The following is a 21,540-nucleotide window of genomic DNA, read 5'->3' as shown; positions in this document are numbered from 1 at the left end:
GTCACCAAAGTCTTGCCATGTGAGTCAGAAACAGACCATTGTATTTGAATATTGTAATATATACTGAGGAGTGATGCAGGCCTGTTGTGACTGGTGTGGGCAGTGTGTTACCATGACAACAGCCCAGGGTCAGGGTGACTGATTGAGACAGACAGTGTTTGTTGTCTGTCTCTCATGCTATAAAAGGGCCCCATCAGGCTTAACACAGACACGCCATCATGGGCAAACACATAAAAGGTGTCTTCTAGAAACGGTGAAGGCACAAAGGTAGGCCTTGGTTACAGCAATCTGTCAAAAGCAAAGACTTCAATGACGCAGCTGAACTCTCCATGTCCTCCCTATCAAAGTAGTCAGTTAGATAACTTCCTAACCTAGATTTGCCCTCAAGAAATGACAGCTGTCTGTCATTTCACATAATGTTAATGACAGGTGTCAATCATGTCATGATATTGATAGTATTATGACTTACAGTATGTCACTGTCAAGTGACGTATTATTGTTGTTTCTTGTGTGTGGATTTACAGTTGAAAATGTGTCATGCTGTCGACACCAGCGGATCATTATCAGAAATGGAGATGAATAGGATCAGTAATGAGGGTGAATTCTTTAGCTGAGGGTCCAGGTGGTGTTAAAAGTGAACAGCTTTTGTTTCCTGGCATGATGCAGTAAAATCAGTGACAATACATTGTTCCCTTGCATGCAGTGGTACCAGTGACAGTGGATTGTCCTTACCCAGGCTTTGTGCTGCTGAGGTACTCCCACACTGCTCTGCTTTCTGGCACAAAGAGATAGCATCCATTCCTTCTGAAGCCTCCCACAGTGTCTTCACTCCTCACAGGCTTTTAACATGCTGGATTATGCTCCCAGGCTGAAAACTTAAAAAACAAACACTCTTGCCTCTGAATTTTGTTGCGTAAATTGTATTTGCTGAATGAAATATTAACTTGTAGGAATGTGCACCAGCCACATAGATAAGGTTTGTCGGGTATCCAGATTTGCATACTGTCATACCATTTCTGTATCATACCGGGTTAAACGGTATAATAATATACATTATTATAGAGCCCCTTGCACACATAATTTTTTTATCAATATTATTTTTGACACACAAAACAATTTAGGCAACAGGGATCTAGTCTGGGTCTCTAGTCTGGGTACCAGTCTCTTTAGCTAACATTCCACTCATTGCCACTCCATGACATTGCCAAAGAGACCTTCGTTTCGCAGTGGTGTAAAATACTTTAGTAAAAACACTTTTTTTCTTTTTTAGGTATTTGTACTTTACTTTACTTTACTATTTATATTTTTGACTACTTTTACTTTTATTTCACTGCATTCCTAAAGAAAATAATGTACTTATTACTCTATACATTTTCCCTGACACCCAAAAGTACTCGTTACATTTTCAATGCTTAGCAGGACAGGAAAGTAGTCCAATTCACTCACTAAACAGAGAACATCCCTGGTCATCCCTACTGTCTCTGATCTGGAGGACTCACTAAACAGAGAACATCCCTGGTCATCCCTACTACGTCCTCTGATCTGGAGGACTCACTAAACAGAGAACATCCTGGTCATCTACTGTCTCTGATCTGGAGGACTCATAAACAGAGAACATCCCTGGTCATCCCTACTGTCTCTGATCTGGAGGACTCACTAAACAGAGAACATCCTGGTCATCCCTACTGTCTCTGATCTGGAGGACTCACTAAACAGAGAACATCCTCTGGTCATCCTACTGTCTCTGATCTGGAGGACTCACTAAACAGAGAACATCTCCTGGTCATCCTCATGTCTCTGATCTGGAGGACTCACTAAACAGAGAACATCCCTGGTCATCCCTACTGTCTCTGATCTGGAGGACTCACTAAACAGAGAAATCCCTGGTCATCCCTACTGTCTCTGATCTGGAGGACTCACTAAACGAGAAGACATCCCTGGTCATCCTACTGTCTCTGATCTGGAGGACTCACTAAACAGAACATCCCTGGTCAATCCTACTGTCTCTGATCTGGAGGACTCACTAAACAGAGAACATCCCTGGTCATCCCTACTGTCTCTGATCTGGAGGACTCACTAAACAGAGAACATCCCTGGTCATCCTACTGTCTCTGATCTGGAGGACTCACTAAACAGAGAACATCCCTGGTCATCCCTACTGTCTCTGATCTGGAGGACTCACTAAACAGAGAACATCCTGGTCATCCCTACTGTCTCTGATCTGGAGGACTCACTAAACAGAGAACATCCCTGGTCATCCCTACTGTCTCTGATCTGGAGGACTCATAAACAGAGAACATCCCTGGTCATCCCTACTGTCTCTGATCTGGAGGACTCACTAACAGAGAAACATCCCTGGTCATCCCTACTGTCTCTGATCTGGAGGACTCACTAAACAGAGAACATCCCTGGTCTCCCTACTGTCTCTGATCTGGAGGACTCACTAAACAGAGAACATCCCTGGTCATCCTACTGTCTCTGATCTGGAGGCCTCACTAAACAGAGAACATCCCTGGTCATCCTACTGTCTCTGATCTGGAGGACTCACTAAACAGAGAACATCCCTGGTCATCCCTACTGTCTTCTGATCTGGAGGACTCACTAAACAGAGAACATCCCTGGTCATCCTACTGTCTCTGATCTGGAGGACTCACTAAACAGAGAACATCCTGGTCATCCCCTACTGTCTCTGATCTGGAGGACTCACTAAACAGAGAACATCCCTGGTCATCCTCCTGAGTCTCTGATCTGGATGGCTACACTAACAGAGACATCCCCTGGTCATCCCTACTGTCTCTGATCTGGCGAAGGAAACTCACTAATCACAAATGCTTCGTTTGTAAATTATATCTGTGTGTTGTAGTGTGCCCCTGGCTATCCGTAAATAAAAAACAAGAAAATTGTGCCATTTGGTTTTCTTATTATAAGCAATTTGAAATGATTTATACTTTTACGTTTGATACTTAAGTATATTTTTGTAATTATATTTACTTTTGATACTTAAGTATATTTAAAACCAAATACTTTTAGACTTTTACTAAAGTAGTATTTTTCTGGGTGACTTTTACTTTTASTTGAGTCATTTTCTACGAAGGTATCTTTACTTTTACTCAAGTATGACAATTGGGTACTTTTTCCGCCACTGGCATTTCAGCAATCTCCATATGCAGCTGGATTTATGGTGGAGTTGCTCATTGGTTGTTGGAAACATCATTCATATTTTCCATGACAACATGTGTAGCCTCAAAAATAGCATTAGAATTAGAATAAAGTGAAAAACAAACATTTAGCTGCTAGCTAGGCTTAAAATCAAAGCAGAGGTTTTGTGGTTGGAATTGCAGTATGTATTTCGTTTGAGAATTTAGAAGTGAGTTAGCAACTTTTGACAGAATGGTTTCGTCTGTACAAACAAAAAACGGTTGCTTAGCAAACGTTATTGAAAATCATACCGTCAGTTTTCCAAAATACCCTGGTATACGGTGTAAACGGTATATTACCAAAGCCTAATGTAATGTTCTCTTTGTACTTAATGTATGCCTTCTGTTGAATGGGACTACATATTACTATATTAGTGGCCACTCTCTCTGTCCACTAATATAGACCAAACCAGAGTACAGCTCACCTGGCTGGCTCCTCACAAATCACAAGGGTGTCTGCCTGAGCAGGAAGTCCATCAGCAGAATAGATGGGGATTACATTTTTAGCTCCTAGATCCCCCAGTCTCCATAACAACTAAGGAGCAGCCCAGACTTGGTAATGATTTGGAGAAGGGGAGGAGGCTCTGTCTGTTCTCAGCTCATCCTAGATGGAATAATATAATTTCTGTCTCTGTATGGACGTGCTATTTTAAGATCTCTCTCCAGTCTTAATTAAAATGGCTGACACCCCAGTGTCCTGACACCCCAGATGTGACTAATCTTCAGGCTATAATTGGATCTATGCCATATTCAATGTACTCTGTATTATTTATGTGTAACACTCTGTTAACAGAAAATGACAAAACAGGGATATAACAATTTGCTAATTTTGAAAAAGTACCCCCTTCTATGTTGTTTGAAGACATCATCTGCAGCCGCACATCATTTAATCTCTGTATCTCTGAATTCAGACCTCAGGTTGTTACTTTGAAATTTGTTCCTGGAACTAAGCCTTAGCATCTCTCTCCAGTAAGTCCTGCTTGCTGTGTTCAGAGTGGTCCCAGACTACACAACACTGACGTCCTGTCGGATCTGGACAGAGAGAGGTGAAAGGCAGAAATTAATGAGGGAGAAAACAGTGAGAGGCGTGACCACGGGTTGTCTATCACTTCCATTATGGTGTAAAGTGAGCCGRGCTGGAAGTGTATTTAGAGAGAGAGGGGTGAGGAGAAAACGGGGGAGGGTGATCTGATTCCCCCCCGAGTGTGCACAGCAGCCTAGTGCCACTAACACGTGAAGGAGAGGAGGGAAGGAGTAATGGAGGAGAAAAGGACCAGGGGCCAGGCTTGGGAGTACACAGTAAACACATAGGCCTCCCTTCCATATCTCTCTTCTACCTGCTGTGCTGTATCTCCAATGTGTACCCTCCTATTAAGAGGCACATCAGAGAAAGGACAGCATTTGCATTTTATAATGAGCTGCTTCACATGTGCTCCAGGTAGCTGCTGATGGGTCCTTACTCAGTCTGTGGACTGCACCATTTTATCCAGGGGGCTGAAACTCTATGCCCACTGCTTAAAGTATTGAAACTCGGTGATCTTGTTTTCATTCAGTGTTTTAGTATGTAAGCCACAGCAAGAATACGATTCAATAATATATGTATCTATTTAACAGTTTACAGCATACTAGCCGGAATGTGCATTGCCTTGATAGAGCTGCAGCCTTCATTTCCTTAATAGAATTTGTCAGTGCCTTCCTCCTACGCAGTGCAGCCAAAAAGAAGACTTGTTTTCAGGCATTCACTGCCTGTTGTAGACCCTCACACTCCCTATTATTTGTGTCTGCGTGCATGCACACGTGTGTGCCTTTCACAAACAAGAACCAGTGAAACCAGATTGCTTGAACAATAGTACCCCCTTCCCCTCCCTGCTCCTCCTGAACCTTCTGAGTGGGACACATCTATAATGGCTGGTCTCATTTTACTCCAGTCTGATGGGAAAACATAACTAATGTGGTTAGCTGCACACATGTGACAGATGACTCAGATGATAAGACCCAGAGATGAAGTGCTAGGATAGCTGCTGAATGTTAGCTAAACAGAGTAGGAGCAGAATTACATTAATGGACCATTTCACTGCAATACTGATCTGTCAATCATGTGTGTTGAGTCTTGACCAATGCTATTTTATTGTTTAAAATCAGGAATTTTCTAAGATTCTAGTATTATCCATGAGTAATAGCCACGAATAGTCTTAAGTGTAGACCAATTTGAAGCTGTGAAAGATAACAGCCTTGATCGACTGTGTCGTGTTGTTTTGAGACAATTTTGTTCTAATAGCTTGAAGGGGACACACGGTTCTAATTGCGTAGGTACATAGTTTAATTAGAGCTAATCAGACTGTGTAATGAAGAAGTGTCATGTTTTCCTGGGAAGCTGATGTGATGAATACACCGCCAACAAGTACTTTATTTGGGGGCACCAGTGCCAATACATTACCCTCTCCCCCAAGTGTGGTATAGGTTCAGTCAAGACCGGTCCTGGACCTGCACAAAGAAATGTATCACACAATGCCTGATTCAGATCATGTTTGACATAACATTCAGACCCCTCTTTGAAATATTAATGGAATATTAACGGTGTATAAATGATTTAATAATAATCCGTGTGTTGTGTGTGTGTTGTGTGTGTGTTGTGTGGGTGTATGCAGGATTCTGGCCACAGCGGGAGCTCACATGAACATCCCAGTGGACCTGCGGACCCTGCGGGCCGTACGCGTGCTCAGACCCCTCAAACTGGTCTCTGGAATCCCCAGTGAGTAGCTTACACCACCAGATGTACTGGGTGTCCATGGATCTGCTCTGCCTATCTAAATCTATACCAGTGGAGGCTGGTGGAAAGAGCTATAGGAGGACAGGCTCATTATAATGGCTGGAATGAAATAAATGGATTGAGTCAAACATGTGGTTTCCATATTTGTTTGATGTATTTGATACCGTTCCATATATTCCATTCCAGCCATAGCAATGAGCCCATCCTCCTATAGCTCTCCCCACCAACCTCCACTGACCTATACAGTACACATATAGGTATCTGCACTGGTTCTACTGGTGTTTTCTGGACCCCTGTCTAACCTCAATTTGGAGTCCGTAAAGTTAGTCCTAATGAGTTATTTTGTTYGCAGAACACATATGAGTCAGACTGACAACTAGCAGATGCAGTAGTGTCCCACTCCCAAAAGGCAACGATGTCTTAGGGGGACTGTTGTGTTAGCCAAAGTGAGAGTGCTGACAGTATCTGCTTGAAGTGGTTCCCACACTTACCATTTATAAATGTTTTGTGCTGTTACTCATTGTTGGCACTTATAACACATGACAGTTGTCTCTTTCTCTATCTCTCTGTGTGTGACCAGGCCTGCAGATAGTCCTGAAGTCCATCATGAAAGCCATGGTGCCGCTGCTCCAGATCGGCCTGCTGCTCTTCTTCGCCATTCTCATGTTTGCCATCATCGGCCTGGAGTTCTACAGCGGAAAGCTCCACAACACCTGTCTGCCCATGCCAAATATCCTGGGTAAGACAGAATATGCATCCCAAATAACCACTGTATTCCTTTTGTAGTGCACTACGTTTGACCAGGGAATATATGGGCTATAGAGTACCATTTGGGACTCACCCAGACAGAGAAAGGGCACTTTGAGCTCTAAGCCTTAGAGAGATGCCATCAAGTCTACATTCATCCAGGACGCACACTGCTCTGCATATCAGTTCAGTTTGGTTCTGTAGCAGTTGGTGTCCCTTTATGAGATTGAATCTGTTGTATTCAGGATATTTATACCTGTACTCTGCTTATAGCCTATGCTTGCATTGAACACCTAGCTACATACCATTTTTTTAAACAATGCGTTAGTATCGTGCTGTGATCCTTAGCTCTGTTACATGTAAACATTTAGGGTAAGTTATCGTAAACATCCTTCAAGCTGATCATTTATCAGCAAGGTTATACTGCGCCTACACAGCAAGTGATGATGATGAAATTATCTTTCCTTTTCAAAAAAGTTATCCTTACCTTCAGCTTATCTTTTGTTGAGGGTTCAATATCACTCACAGCTTGACTTGGTTATAAAAATGTTCSTTGGTCTGCCATTGACAGACTGTAGGGTGTTCACTCACTGCTGTACAATGTGGAAGAAAATCMGGCAATTCAAGAGGGTGCTATGAAATTAATGTCAAAACGTAGTTGTCTTTGCCCTATGTCATTATAAATTACATAGAATACATCATTAGATTGTTTTCTACAATATTATAACCTTAATAGACTAGTACTTGACAGTGTTGATGAAATAAGAGCGTTCATTTGCTGTGACCATTGCTCGTTTAGACTGCGCCGCTTCCATATTTAATGTTGTGATGTTGTACAATTTGGAGGTGTTTCCGCTGGTTGGACCAATCAAAATCAACTTGATACCTTTGTCATTTTCATCTCCAGATCCTTGACTTTTATTGCCTTTTTTATTGCCTATATTGGCGATATATATATTTAGTCTCTATTTAGTTATATATTGAGCGGATTTAATTTAGAAAAAGCCCATGTTTCACTCACGAAACRGCAGCCACTAGTTAGCTTGTTAGTTGATGTTGGAAGTTAGCGCTGTTCTGCCGCGGAGCAGCACCACAGGGTTTTATTGAACAGTGACGACTTATTTGATCATGCCTGTGATGACCTTCCATTCACATGCTACATAAACATGCTACATATTTGTATAAATATTTGTATAAACCTTGAAGGAATTAATAATTTTATGGGTGAACACCCTACAGGCTGTCTCAGTGGTTTAATACAGTAAAGAGTTGTCACGACCGTCTTCTTGAGAGAGATTGGACCAAGGCGCAGCGTGTGCAAAATACATCTTCTTTTATTGAGAAGAGAGAGAAAACACAAAACGAACACTATATACAAACGTGAAGCTAAATAACATAAGTGCACAGACAAGCAACAAACGTTCAACATAGACAACTACCCACAAAAGCCTACTGCCTATGGCAGCCTTAAATATGGCTCCCAATCAGAGACAATGAATGACAGCTGTCTCTGATTGAGACCCAATCTAGGCAGCCATAGACATAACTAGACAACCTCACTCTTCTCTACCCCATACACATACAACACCCCTAGACTAGACAAAACACACAAAGACAACCCACCCCAACTCACGCCCTGACCAACTAAATAAATAACAGAAAAAGGAACAATAGGTCAGGAACGTGACAAGAGTTATATATCATATATTCTAGCATTCCTTTACTACATTTAAAATATATCAGATTTAATACAGTACCCAATTGTATCAAACAACATACTGTAATTTTTAAGATGATGTCATCATAAAGGTTATGTGGGGACCACACTGTTTGAGTTAACCTTATTTACCCCCTATTGGCTTTAGAGAGATTATTTATTATAATCACACATTGCACAAATCAAATAGCATATTATTAGTGTCATCTTTCACAAGGGTTCAGGAAAGGACTTTCACACAGAGAGCTGCTGCTGCTCACTTCATTGATCGAGTCCTGCATTACATTATAATCATCATATTGTGCTACTTATTCATGTATCTCCAGTAGATGCAAGTCATTTCTCAGAATTGAGACATTTCTCTGAAGTCATCGTATCTCTCATGGGAAAAACATGTTTAGTTAGATTGATTTCAGTATTGCATCGTTTTTTAAATCTTTAGCCTAGCCTACACATCCTTTAGTGGACTCTGACTCTGGATAATAAGAACAAGTTGAAGAACTTTATTCTCTCTTGTCCCTCTGTCAGAGAATGAGACGGTGGACAAGTCTGAGTCAGAGTTCCCGTGTGGGGTGAGGAAGTGCCCTGACAAGTACGCCTGCAGTGAAACCTGGATCGGCCCCAACGATGGCATCACCCAGTTTGATAACATCTTGTTTGCTGTGCTCACCGTCTTCCAGTGCATCACCATGGAGGGCTGGACCACCGTGCTCTACAATGTGAGTCACACCTGCTTCTGCCATAGATGAGGGAAAAATAAGCCTATTATTTGACCTGGTAATATATTTCTTTGATATACCTCTCCGAACCCTAGCTAGCTGTTTTTACCTGTCATTACTAAAGCTATCGGATATTTGTTGCAAGATGCAACAAATAGTAGCTTCCKTGTTCTGTGATTGTGAACACAATTGATTACACACCATACCTGAGAAATGATTGAAGCATTGCACAACGATAAACAAACACACCATTTAGCCTGCGTTTACACAGATAGCCCAATTCTGATCTTTTGCCCAATTATTGGCATAGGAGCTGATCTGATTTGTTTATTGTTTTTGTTTTTTTAGAGGGTAGATCAGCTTTAATATTGAAGATAGATTGTGGTTTCTATCAATGTAATTGTCTGAATCATTTCCAAACACCTGGAGGTGTGTTGGGTCATTGTCCTGTTGAAAAACAAATGATAGTCCCACCAAGCGGAAACCAGATGGGATGGCGTATCACTGCAGAATGCTGTGGTAGCCATGCTGGTTAAGTGTGCCTTGAATTCTAAATAAATCACTGACAGTGTTACCAGCAAAGCACCCCCACACCATCACACCTGCTCCTCCATGCCTCACGGTGAGAACCACACATGTTAACCTACTCTCACCTAAACAAAAATCGCAAATTTAGACTCATCAGACCAAAGGACAGATTTACACCGGTCTAATGTCCATTGTTCGTGTTTCTTGGCCCAAGCAAGTCTATTCTTCTTATTGSTGTCCTTTAGTAGTAGTTTCTTTGCAGCAATTCGACCATGAAGGCCTGATTCATGCAGTCTCCTCTGAACAGTTGATGTCGAGATGTGTCTGTTACTTGAACTCTGTGAAGCATTTATTTGGGCTGCAATTTCTGAGGATGGTAACTCTAATGAACATATCCTCTGCAGCAGAGGTAACTCTGGGTCTTTCTTTTCTGTGGTGGTTTCTTTCCTGTGGTGGTCATGAAACGCATTCAGAAGGACTTTGAACCTGTTATTTGAAATGCATTCCTGGTGACTTCCTCATGAAGCTGGTTGAGAGCTGGTGCAGGAATACTGGAGTGATGGAGGTGGATATGTACAGTATAGGGATAAGAGGACTTGGCAACAGGATATAAGATAAACAGAGTAGCAGCAGGTTGTATGTGAGTGGGTGTGCGGGTGTGTAGAGTCAGTATAAATGTATCTGCATATTATGTGTGAGTGAGCAAATGATGGAGTGAGTGTTTGTGTGTGTGTTGGAGTGACAGTGTGTGTGTGTGTGTGTGTGTGGGTGTGTGTGTGTTGTGTGTGTGTGTGTGTGTGTGTGTTGTGTGTGTGTGTGTGTGTGTGTGTGTGTGTGTGTGTGTGTGTGTGTGTGTGTGTGTGTGTGTGTGTGTGTGGTGTGTGTGTGTGTGTGTGTGTGTGTGTGTGTGTGTGTGTGTGTGTGTGTGTGTGTGTGTGTGTGTGTGTAGGGCCCTGTGAGTGTGCATAGAGACAGTGCAAATATTGAAATAAAAGGTCAATAAAGATACAAGGTAAACTCAAATAGTCCATGTAGCTATTTTGTTAGTCATATTGCTTGGGGATAGAAGCTGTTSAAGATCCTGTTGGTGTCAGACTTGATGCACCGGTACCTCTTGCCGTGCGGCAGCAGAGAAAATAGTCTATGGCTTGGGTGGTTGGAGTCTGACGATTTTACGGGCCTTTTTTTCACACCGCCTGATATAGAGGTCCTGGATGGCAGGAAGGTTGGTCCCAGTGATGTACTTGGCTGTCCGCACAACCACCTGTAGGTCCATGCGATTGAGGGTGGTGGTATTGCCATACCAAGCAGTGATGCAGCCAGCCAAGGGCCCATGCCAAACTTTTTCAACCTCCTGAGGGGGAAGAGGCACTGTCATGCCTTCTTCACAACCGTGTCTGTGTGTTTGGACAATTTGAAGTCTTTAGTGATTTGGACACAGAGAAACTTGAAGCTGTCTACCTGCTCCACTGCCACCCACGTCGATGTGGATGAGCCCCCCCCCACCCCGTTTCCTATAGTCCACGATCAGCTCCTTGGTCTTGTTGACGTTGAGGGAGAGATTGTTGCTCCGTCATCACACTATCAGGTCACTGACCTCCTCCCTGTAGGCTGACTCATCGTCGCCGGTGATCAGGCCTACCATCGTCGTGTCGTCAGCGAAGTTGATAATGATGTTGGAGTCGTYCGTGGCCACACAGTCCTGGGTGAACAGGCAGTACAGGAGGGGACTAGGCACACACCCCTGTAGGCCCTTGTGTTAAGGGTTAGCGTGGCGGAGGTGATGTTGCCTACCCTCACCACCTGGGGTCGCCCCGTCAGGAAGTCCAGGATCCAGCTGCAGAGGGAGATGTTCAGACCCAGAGTCCTAAGCTTGGTGCTGAGCCTGGAGGGGACAATGGTGATGAACGCTGGGCTGTAGTCAATTAACAGCATTCTCACATAGGTATTCCTCTTATCTAGGTGGGAGAGGGCAGTGTTGAGAGCAGTTAAGATTGAATCGTCTATGGATCTGTTGGGGCGGTATGCAAATTGGAGTGGGTCTAGGGTGGCTGGAATGGAGGAGTTAATGTGTGCCATAACTACTGTAGCCTCTCAAAGCACTTTGTGATTATAGAAGTGAGTGCTACAGTGCGGTAGTCATTGTGGCATGAAGCCTTAGAGTTCTTAGGAACAGGAATGATTGTGGTCATCTCAAAACGTGAGGATTACAGAATGGGTAGAGGAGAGGTTGAAAATTACTGTGAATATGCCTGCCAGCTGTTCTGCTCATGCTCTGAATATGTGCCCTGGAATACCGTTGGGGCCCGCGGCCTTGCGGGTGTTGACCTGATTAAAGACCCTTCTCACGTTAACCTCGAAGAGCAAGATCGCCTAATCCTCTGGGTCGGTGACGGCCCTCACACCTGGCTCGATGTTGTTGTTGTCGTCAAAGCATGCTTAAAATGCATTGAGTTTGTCTGGTATTTGGTATTTAGTATTTTATTAGGATCCCAATTAGCTGTTGCAAAAGCAGCAACTACTCTTCCTGGGATCCACACAAAACATGAAACATAATACAGAATGACATAATACAGAACATTAATGGACAAGAACAGCTCAAGGACAGAACTACATAAAAAAATTAAAGGCACACGTAGCCTACATATCAAAGCATACACACAGTATCTAGGTCAAATAGGGGAGTGGCGTTGTGCCGTGAGGTGTTGCTTTATCTGTTTTTTGAAACCAGATTTGCTGTTCATTTGAGCAATATGAGATGGAAAGAAGTTCCATGGAATAAGGGTTCTATATAATATTGTACGCTTTCTTGAATTTGTTCTGGATTTGGGGACTGTGAAAAGACCCCTGGTGCCATGTCTGGTGGGATAAGTGTGTGTGTCAGAGGTGTGTGTACGTTGACTTTGCAAATGATTTGGGATTTTCAACACATTAATGTTTCTTATAAAAAGAAGTGATGCAGTCAGTCTCTCCTCAACTCTTAGCCAAGAGAGACTGGCATGCATAGTATTTATATCAGTCCTCTGATTACAATGAAGAGCAAAACTTGCTGCTCTGTTCTGGGCCAGCTGCAACTTAACTAGATCTTTCCTTGCAGCACTGGACCACACGACTGGACAATAATCAAGATTAGACAAAACTAGAGCCTGCAGAACTTCATTTCTGGAGTGTGGTGTCAAAAAAGCAGAGCATCTCTTTATTACGGACAGACCTCTCCCCGTCTTTACAACGATTGAATCTATATGTTTTGACCATGACAGTTTACAATCTAAGGTAATGCCAAGTAATTTAGTCTCCTCAACTTGTTCAACAGCCACACCATTCATTACCAGATTCAGCTGAGGTCAAGAACTTAAGAAATGATTTGTACCAAATACAATGCTCTTAGTTTTAGAGATGTTCAGGACCAGTTTATTACTGGCTACCCATTCCAAAACAGAATACAACTCTTTGTTAAGGTTTTCAGTGACTTCATTAGCTGTGGTTGCTGATGTGTATATGGTTGAATCATCAGCGTACATGGACACACATGCTTTGTTTAATGCCAGTGGCAGGTCATTGGTAAAAATAGAAAGAGTAGAGGGCCTAGAGAGCTGCCCTGCGGTAAACCACACTTTACATGCCTGACATTAGAGAAGCTTCCATTAAAGAAAAGTTCTATTATATAGATAGCTCTGAATCCATGATATGGCAGAGGTTTAAAAGCCATAACACATGGTCAAACACCATTTTTTTCAACAGTTTGCTGAGAGCTGTCAGCAAGCTGATAGGTCTGCTGTTTGAACCAGTAAAGGCTGCTTTACCACTCTTGGGTAGCGAAATTACTTTGGCTTCACTCCAGGTCTGAGGACAAACACCTTCCTCTAGACTCAGATTAAATATATGACAGATAGGAGTGGCCATAGAGTCAGCTACCATCCTCAGTAGCTTTCCATCTAAGTTGTCAATGCCAAGAGGTTTTTCATTATTGATCGATAACAATAATTTTTCCACCTCTCCCACACTAACTTTACAAAATTCAAGCTTGCAATGCTTTTCTTTCATTATTTGTTTTTTTATGCATGAATACAATTGCTCACATTTTGTTGTTGGAATTTCCTGCCTAAGTTAGCCCACTTTGCCAATTAAATAATCATTAAAGTAATTGGCAACATCAAATGGTTTTGTGATGAATAAGCCATCTGATTTGATGAAAGATGGAGTTGAATTTGTCTTTCTGCCAATAATTTCATTTAAAGTACTCCAAAGTTTTTTTCCATCATTCTTTACATTACTGATCTTGGCTTCATAATACAGTGTTTTCTTCTTTTGTTGAGTTTAGTCACATAATTTCTCAATTTGCAGTAAGTAAGCCAGTCAGATGTGCAGCCAGACTTATTTGCCACTCCTTTTGTCCCATCTCTTTCAACCATACTGTTTTTCAGTTCCTCATCAATCCATGGAGCCTTAACAGTTCTAGCAGTCAGTTTCTTAACAGGTGCATGTTTATCAATAATTGGAAGAAGCAATTTCATAAATTCATAAAGTGCAGCGTCTGGATCAGATCAACAAATATTTTTAACATCATCCACGTAAGAGTCACAGCAAAATCTTTTGTATGATCTCTTATACATTATTTTAGGCCCAGCTGTTGGAACTTTGGCTTTCCTGGTAACAGCCACTATATTGTGATCACTGCATCCAATGGGTACGGATACAGCTTTAGAACAAAGTTCTACAGCATTAGTAAAAATGTGATCAATACATGTGGATGATCTTGTCCCTGTAGTGTTTGTAAACACCCTGGTAGGTTGATGAACCTGAACTAGATTACAGGCACTGGTTACAGTAAGAAGCTTCCTCTTGAGCGGACAGCTTGATGAAAACCAGTCAATATTCAGATCCCCAAGAACGTTGACCTCTGTTTACATCACATACACTATCAAGCATTTCACACATATTATTTAGATACTGACTGTTAGCAGTTGGTGGGCTATAGCTACACCCCAAAAGAAAAGGCTTTAGATGTACCAAGTGAAGCTGCAACCACAACACTTCAATAACAGTTAACATAAGATCTTCTCTAAGCATTACAGGGATTTGGCTCTGAATATATACAGCAAATCCTCCRCTATAAGCATTTCTGTCTCTTTAATAGATGTTATATCCTTGTATTGCTACTGATGTATCATCAAATGAATTATCTAAGTGATTCTCAGAAATGGCTAATTATGAATGTTATCTCATGTTAGCAAGTTATTGATTTCATTAACCTTATTTCTAAGGCTACATATATTAATATGGGCTATTTTCAGCCCTTTCCTGGGTAGCTTATCAGAGATAGACACAATATGGAAAATAACAAACAAAGCAAGAGAGAAAAAAAACATTCAGCAGTCCAGAAATCAGTTGGTGTGTGTGTGTGAGTGTGTGCTCTGCGGGGTTGAAGCTACGAACCCATAGACTTGGCTCTCTCATCCCTTCCAGGCTTTTGGGAGGGAGGGTGGACAATGAGCCTGTCATAGCGGATGTAAGCAATGTCCCCACGTGCTCTGGCAGCTTTCATGGCTGGGATCAATTCTTTCCTCTTCTGGCGCACAGCTTCAGGATAGTCCTTGTTGAGGAAGATATACGTTTGTCTCAAGTTCTTGGCTTTCCAGAACAGCTACCTTGTCCTTGAACCTCAGGAACTTGACCACTATCGGCCTGGGCCTGTCACCTGGGCCGGTGGTGGGTTAGAGAGGCATCATTGGACTTATTTTGTAATCCACAATGGACTGCAGCCCCTGCCACYTGGCGGGCGTCGAAGCCTGTGTCATATGATTCCACCTTTTCCTATATTGTCCTTTTGCTCGTTTGATGACTCTGCGGAGGTCATAGCGGGCCTTCTTGTACTTATTCCTGTTCTCGGCCGTAGCCTCAGGGTTGTCTACTACAGCTCTGTGTGCGGTAGCCCTGTTCTTTAGTTTATTGCCAACCTCAGTGTTAATCCAGGGCTTTTGCTTGAGAAAGCAGTGAACCCTCACCCTGGGTACAATGTCCCCAATGCATTTTCTAATGTAGCCGGTGATGGAGGTGGTTAACTTGTCCATGTCTTCGGCGGAGTCTGGAAACATAATCCAATTAGCGCAGTCCTGTAGCATAACCTCTGATTCTGATGACCATTTATAAACAGAGCGAATCGCGGGTTCTTCCTGTTTCTGCTTCTGCTTGTAAACAGGAAGCAAGAGTACGGAGTCATGATCTGATTTGCCGAATGGCAGATGAGAGAGGGTGTTGTATGCTTGCTTGTGGGTAGAATAGCAGTGGTCCAGGACTTTATCGCCCTTAGTGGTGTTGGAGATGTCTCGTAGTGATGCCAAATTAAAATCGCCGACAACCAGAAAGTGTAGGTTGGTGTAGGTTATCCTGGTGGTGTAGGTTATCCTGCTTGTTTATAGCCTTGTACAGTTCATTAAGTGCCAGCTTGTTATTTTTATTGTCCTGAGGTGGAATGTATACAACAYTCACGATAACAGCTGAAAACTCTCTCAGGGGGCAGAAGGGTCGGCATTTGACCATCAGGTATTCCAAGATGGGTAAWCAGTGGGTCGACACTTCCACTGCGCTGGAATTAGCACACCAGTTGTTGTTGATGAAGAGGCAAACCCCTCCCCCCGTCGATTTCCCTGGCCACACGGTGAATGAAGAATCCATTGAGTTGGATAGCTGTGGGGGGTATCTTGTCCGAGAGCCATGTTTCTGAAAAGCAAAGAATATTGAASTTTTAAGAGTCCCGTTTGTAGTAAATCCGCGATCGGAAATCATTCATCTTATTATCAAGTGACTGTACATTACCCAATAGAAGGGAGGGAAGAAGTGGCCGGTTTTCACTTCACCTTAATCCTACAAGGATCCCCCCCCCCCTCTCTCTTGCCTCTGTAACGCCGGTGTTCCCTCTTGGGTAGCCCAAAAATTGGATTGGAATTACTTAGAGAACCCAGGGCAGATGAGTCGAAGTAGAAGCCGGAATTGGGGTCAGTAACTGCCAATCTCATGTTCAAGAGTTCTTGTCGGTAGTAAGAAATAACAGCGGAAACATTTCGTGAAAATAGAGTAAAAATAAACAACAAAACAATCACAAAATAGCAAAGTTGGGTTGGAGCTTGCAAAACGGCGGCCATCCAATACGACGCCAACAATACTTAGGTTTCTACTTCCAGCTTATACATACTATATACAGTTGAAGTCGGAAGTTTACATACACTTATGTTGGAGTCATTAAAACTCGTTTTTCAACCACTCCACACATTTCTTGTTATGTTTAGTTGCCTGTCTGCACTATCCATATTAGCTTCACGGTTCGTTTTGTTATTTTGTTCGTTTTGTTCAGTGTTTGTTCTTTAAATAAAGAAGAATGTACGCTTACCACACTGCGCCTTGGTCTCCTCCTTTTGACGGCCGTGACATAGGCATTCTATCATCTTTACAGACAAGCAAGATAAGCAGYKTGAGAACACAAATCAGTCGTTCCATATCACATACAGCACTGAACAAAGCCACTGTCAGTTCATAAAACTACAGTTGGTTGAAGTCGGAAGTTTACATACACTTAGGTTGGAGTTATTAAAACTAGTTTTTCAACCACTCCACAAATTTCTTGTTAACAAACTATAGTTTTGGCAAGTCGGTTAGGACATCTACCTTGTGCATCATTTTTCCAACAATTGTTTACAGACAGATTAATTCACTTATAATTCACTGTATCACAATTCCAGTGGGTCAGAAGTTTACATAGACTAAGTTTACTGTGCCTTTAAATAGCTCGGAAAATTCCAGAAAATTATGTCATGGCTTTAGAAGCTTCTGATAGGCTAATTGACATAATTTGAGTCAATTGGAGGTGTACCTATGGATGAATTTCAAGGCCTACCTTCAAACCCAGTGCTCTTTGCTTGACATCATGGGAAAATCAAAAGAAATCAGCCAAGACCTCAGAAAGAATATTGTAGACCTCCACAATTGTGGTTCATCCTTGGGAGCAATTTCCAAATGCCTGAAGGTACCATGTTCATCTGTAGAAGCAATAGTACACAGGTATAAACACCATGGGACCACGCAGCCGTCGACACCGCTCAGGAAGGAGATCCGTTCTGTCTCCTCGAGATGAACGTACTTTGGTGCAAACAAAAGTGCGAAATCAATCCCAAAATAACAGCAAAGGACCTTGTGAAGATGCTGGAGGAAACGGGTACAAAAGTATCTATATCCACAGTAAAACGAGTCCTATATCGACATAACCTGAAAGGCCGCTCAGCAAGGAAGAAGCCACTCGGACGAAGATCATACTTTTTGGAGGAATGTCCCTCTTGATGAAACAAAAATAGAACTGTTTGGCCATAATGACCATCGTTATGTTTGGAGGATAAACGGGATGCTTGCAAGCTGAAGAACACCATCCAACCGTGAAGCACGGGGGTGGCAGCATCATGGTGTGGTGTGCTTTGCTGCAGGAGGGACTGGTGCTCTTCACAAAATAGATGCATCATGAGGTAGGAAAATTGTGTGGATATATTAAGCAACATCTGAAGACATCAGTCAGGAAGTTAAAGCTTGGTCGCAAATGGGTCTTCCAAATGGACAATGACCCCAAGCATATTTCCAAAGTAGTGGCAAAATGGCTTAAGGACAACAAAGTCAAGGGTTTAGAGTGGCCATCACAAAGCCCTGACCTCAATTCTATAGAAAATTTGTGGGCAGAAGGAAAAAGCGAGTGTGAGCAAGGAGGCCTACAAACCGGACTCAGTTACACCAGCTCTGTCAGGAGGAATGGGCCAAAATTTCACCCAACTTATTGTGGGAAGCTTGTGGAAGGCTACCCCACACGTTTGACCAAAGTTAAACAATTGAAAGGCAATGCTACCAAATACTAATTGAGTGTATGTAAACTTCTGACCCACTGGGAATGTGATGAAAGAAATAAAAGCTGAAATAAATCATTCTCTCTACTATATATTCTGACATTTCACATTCTTAAAATAAACTGGTGATCCTAACTGACCTAAGACAGGGAAAAACTGAGTTTAAATGTATTTGGCTAAGGTGTATGTAAACTTCTGACTTCAACTGTACATTTTATGGACACATTATATTGTTACATTAGTTATCTTGTTTTTTTGTTATTTCTAGTCCCGTCTTTCAGCTCCCCTCACCCCTCCCATCTATGTCTGAACACCATCCAGTTTAGATTTCTATTAGKCATATTTTTTTCAACTGTGCTGTGATGTTTCACCAAAGTCCTGAACCTTTCTATTCTCATAGTTTCTACAGATTGTAAATTAAAGATCAAATGTTTTGCTAAGAGTATAATTATATTATTGATCAATTGACTATAACTTTTCAAATCACCCAGCAGTGCTATTTGCAGAGTTAGCTCCAGATAAATGTTGTAAATCTTTAGCCATTCCTGTACCTGCGACCAAAACGAGCTACATATGGGCAGTACCAAAACAAGTGTTCAAGAGCTGATCTGATTGGTCGAAAGACATACAGTACCAGTCAAAAGTTTGGACACACTCATTTTTATTTTTATTTTTTCACCTTTATTTAACCAGGTAGGCCAGTTGAGAACAAGTTATCATTTACAATTGCGACGTGGCCAAGAAYAGTGAAGCAGTGTGACACAAACAACAACATAGAGTTACACATGGGATTAACAAACGTACAGTCAATAACACAATATAAAAATCTATATACAGTGTGGGCAAATGTAGTAAGATCAGGGAGGTAAGGCAATAAATAGGCCATAGTGGCGAAATAATTACAATTTAGCAATTAAACACTGGAGTGATAGATGTGCAGAAGATGAATGTGCAAGAAGAGATACTGGGGAGCAAAGGAGCAAAACAATGAATAACTGTATCGGTGCTCTAGCTCTTCCTCCTCCTCGGACGAGGAGAGGAGAGAAGGATCGGTGGACCAATACGCAGCGAGGTATGATGACATAATGAATTTATTAAATAAAGACGAAACACGAAGAACACTTGAATAACTTACAAAATAAGAAAACGACGTAGACGAAACCTGAACGTAAGGACTTACATGTAACGCAGAACGAACGGACAGGAAAATGACTACATAAAACGACGAAKGAACGAAACAGTCCCGTATGGTGCAACATAGACACAGACACAGGAGACAATCACCCACAAACAAACAGTGAGAACAGCCAACCTATATATGATTCTCAATCAGAGGAACACTTGGGAATGTGATGAAAGAAATAAAAGCTGAAATAAATCATTCTCTCTACTATTATTCTGACATTTCACATTCTTAAAATAAACTGGTGATCCTAACTGACCTAAGACAGGGAAAAACTGAGTTTAAATGTATTTGGCTAAGGTGTATGTAAACTTCTGACTTCAACTGTACATTTTATGGACCAATATTTTACATTAGTTATCTTGTTTTTTTGTTATTTCTAGTCCCGTCTTTCAGCTCCCCTCACCCCTCCCATCTATGTCTGAACACCATCCAGTTTAGATTTCTATTAGCCATATTTTTTTCAACTGTGCTGTGATGTTTCACCAAAGTCCTGAACCTTTCTATTCTCATAGTTTCTACAGATTGTAAATTAAAGATCAATGTTTTGCTAAGAGTATAATTATATTATTGATCAATTGACTATAACTTCAATTCACATCCCAGCAGTGCTATTTTCAGAGTTGCTCCAGATAAATGTTGTAAATCTTTAGCCATTCCTGTACCTGCGACCAAAACGAGCTACATATGGGCAGTACCAAAACAAGTGTTCAAGAGCTGATCTGATTGTCGAAAGACATACAGTACCAGTCAAAAGTTTGGACACACTCATTTTTATTTTTATTTTTTCACCTTTATTTAACCAGGTAGGCCAGTTGAGAACAAGTTATCATTTACAATTGCGACGTGGCCAAGAAAGAGTGAAGCAGTGTGACAAACAAAACAACATAGAGTTACACATGGGATTAACAACGTACAGTCAATAACACAATATAAATCTATATACAGTGTGGGCAAATGTAGTAAGATCAGGGAGGTAAGGCAATAAATAGGCCATAGTGGCGAAATAATTACAATTTAGCAATTAAACACTGGAGTGATAGATGTGCAGAAGATGAATGTGCAAGAAGAGATACTGGGGAGCAAAGGAGCAAAACAATGAATAACTGTATCGGTGCTCTAGCAGAGAGAGATCGGTGGACCAATACGCAGCGAGGTATGATGACATAATGAATTTATTAAATAAAGACGAAACACGAGAAACACTTGAATAACTTACAAAATAAGAAAACGACGTAGACGAAACCTGAACGTAAGGACTTACATGTAACGCAGAACGAACGGACAGGAAAATGAACTAATAACGACGAAACGAACGAAACAGTCCCGTATGGTGCAACATAGACACAGACACAGGGAGACATCACCCACAAACAACAGTGAGAACAGCCAACCTATATATGATTCTCAATCAGAGGAAATGAACAACACCTGTCCCCTGATTGAACCATATAAGGCCAATTAACCAACACACTCCCACATAGAACAAACAACACAGACTGCCCATCCCAACTCACGCCCTGACCAACTAACACATACAAACAATAGAAAACAGGTCAGGAACTGACAATAACATATGGGGATGAGGTAGTTGGGTGGGCTATTTACAGATGGCTGTGTACAGGTGCAATGATCGGTAAGCTGCTCTGACAGCTGATGCTTAAAAGTTAGTGAGGGAAATATAGACTCCAGCTTCAGTGATTTTTGCAATTCGTTCCAGTCATTGGCAGCAGAGAACTGGAAGGAAAGGCGGCCAAAAGTAGGCGAAGGGCGGCCAAACTACCTGGAAGGGTTGAATTA

The 21,540-nt window shown here is 41.9% G+C and overlaps 1 protein-coding gene across 1 annotated transcript in view; it reads left to right on the top strand.

The window, feature by feature from the left end:
- Positions 1-21,540, top strand: part of LOC111975957 (voltage-dependent R-type calcium channel subunit alpha-1E) — a 139,916-nt gene that overhangs the window by 35,893 nt on the left and 82,483 nt on the right. The window contains 4 exon segments of the mRNA XM_070447414.1: positions 5,846-5,949; positions 6,548-6,682; positions 8,524-8,528; positions 8,962-9,150. Coding sequence (XP_070303515.1) covers positions 5,846-5,949; positions 6,548-6,682; positions 8,524-8,528; positions 8,962-9,150 — 433 coding nt within the window.

This window comes from Salvelinus sp. IW2-2015, linkage group LG16, assembly GCF_002910315.2.
Source record: "Salvelinus sp. IW2-2015 linkage group LG16, ASM291031v2, whole genome shotgun sequence".
Taxonomy (NCBI): Eukaryota; Metazoa; Chordata; class Actinopteri; order Salmoniformes; family Salmonidae; genus Salvelinus; species Salvelinus sp. IW2-2015.
Note: the sequence above shows the minus strand (reverse complement) of the source record. Positions and strands in the feature narration are given on the sequence as shown.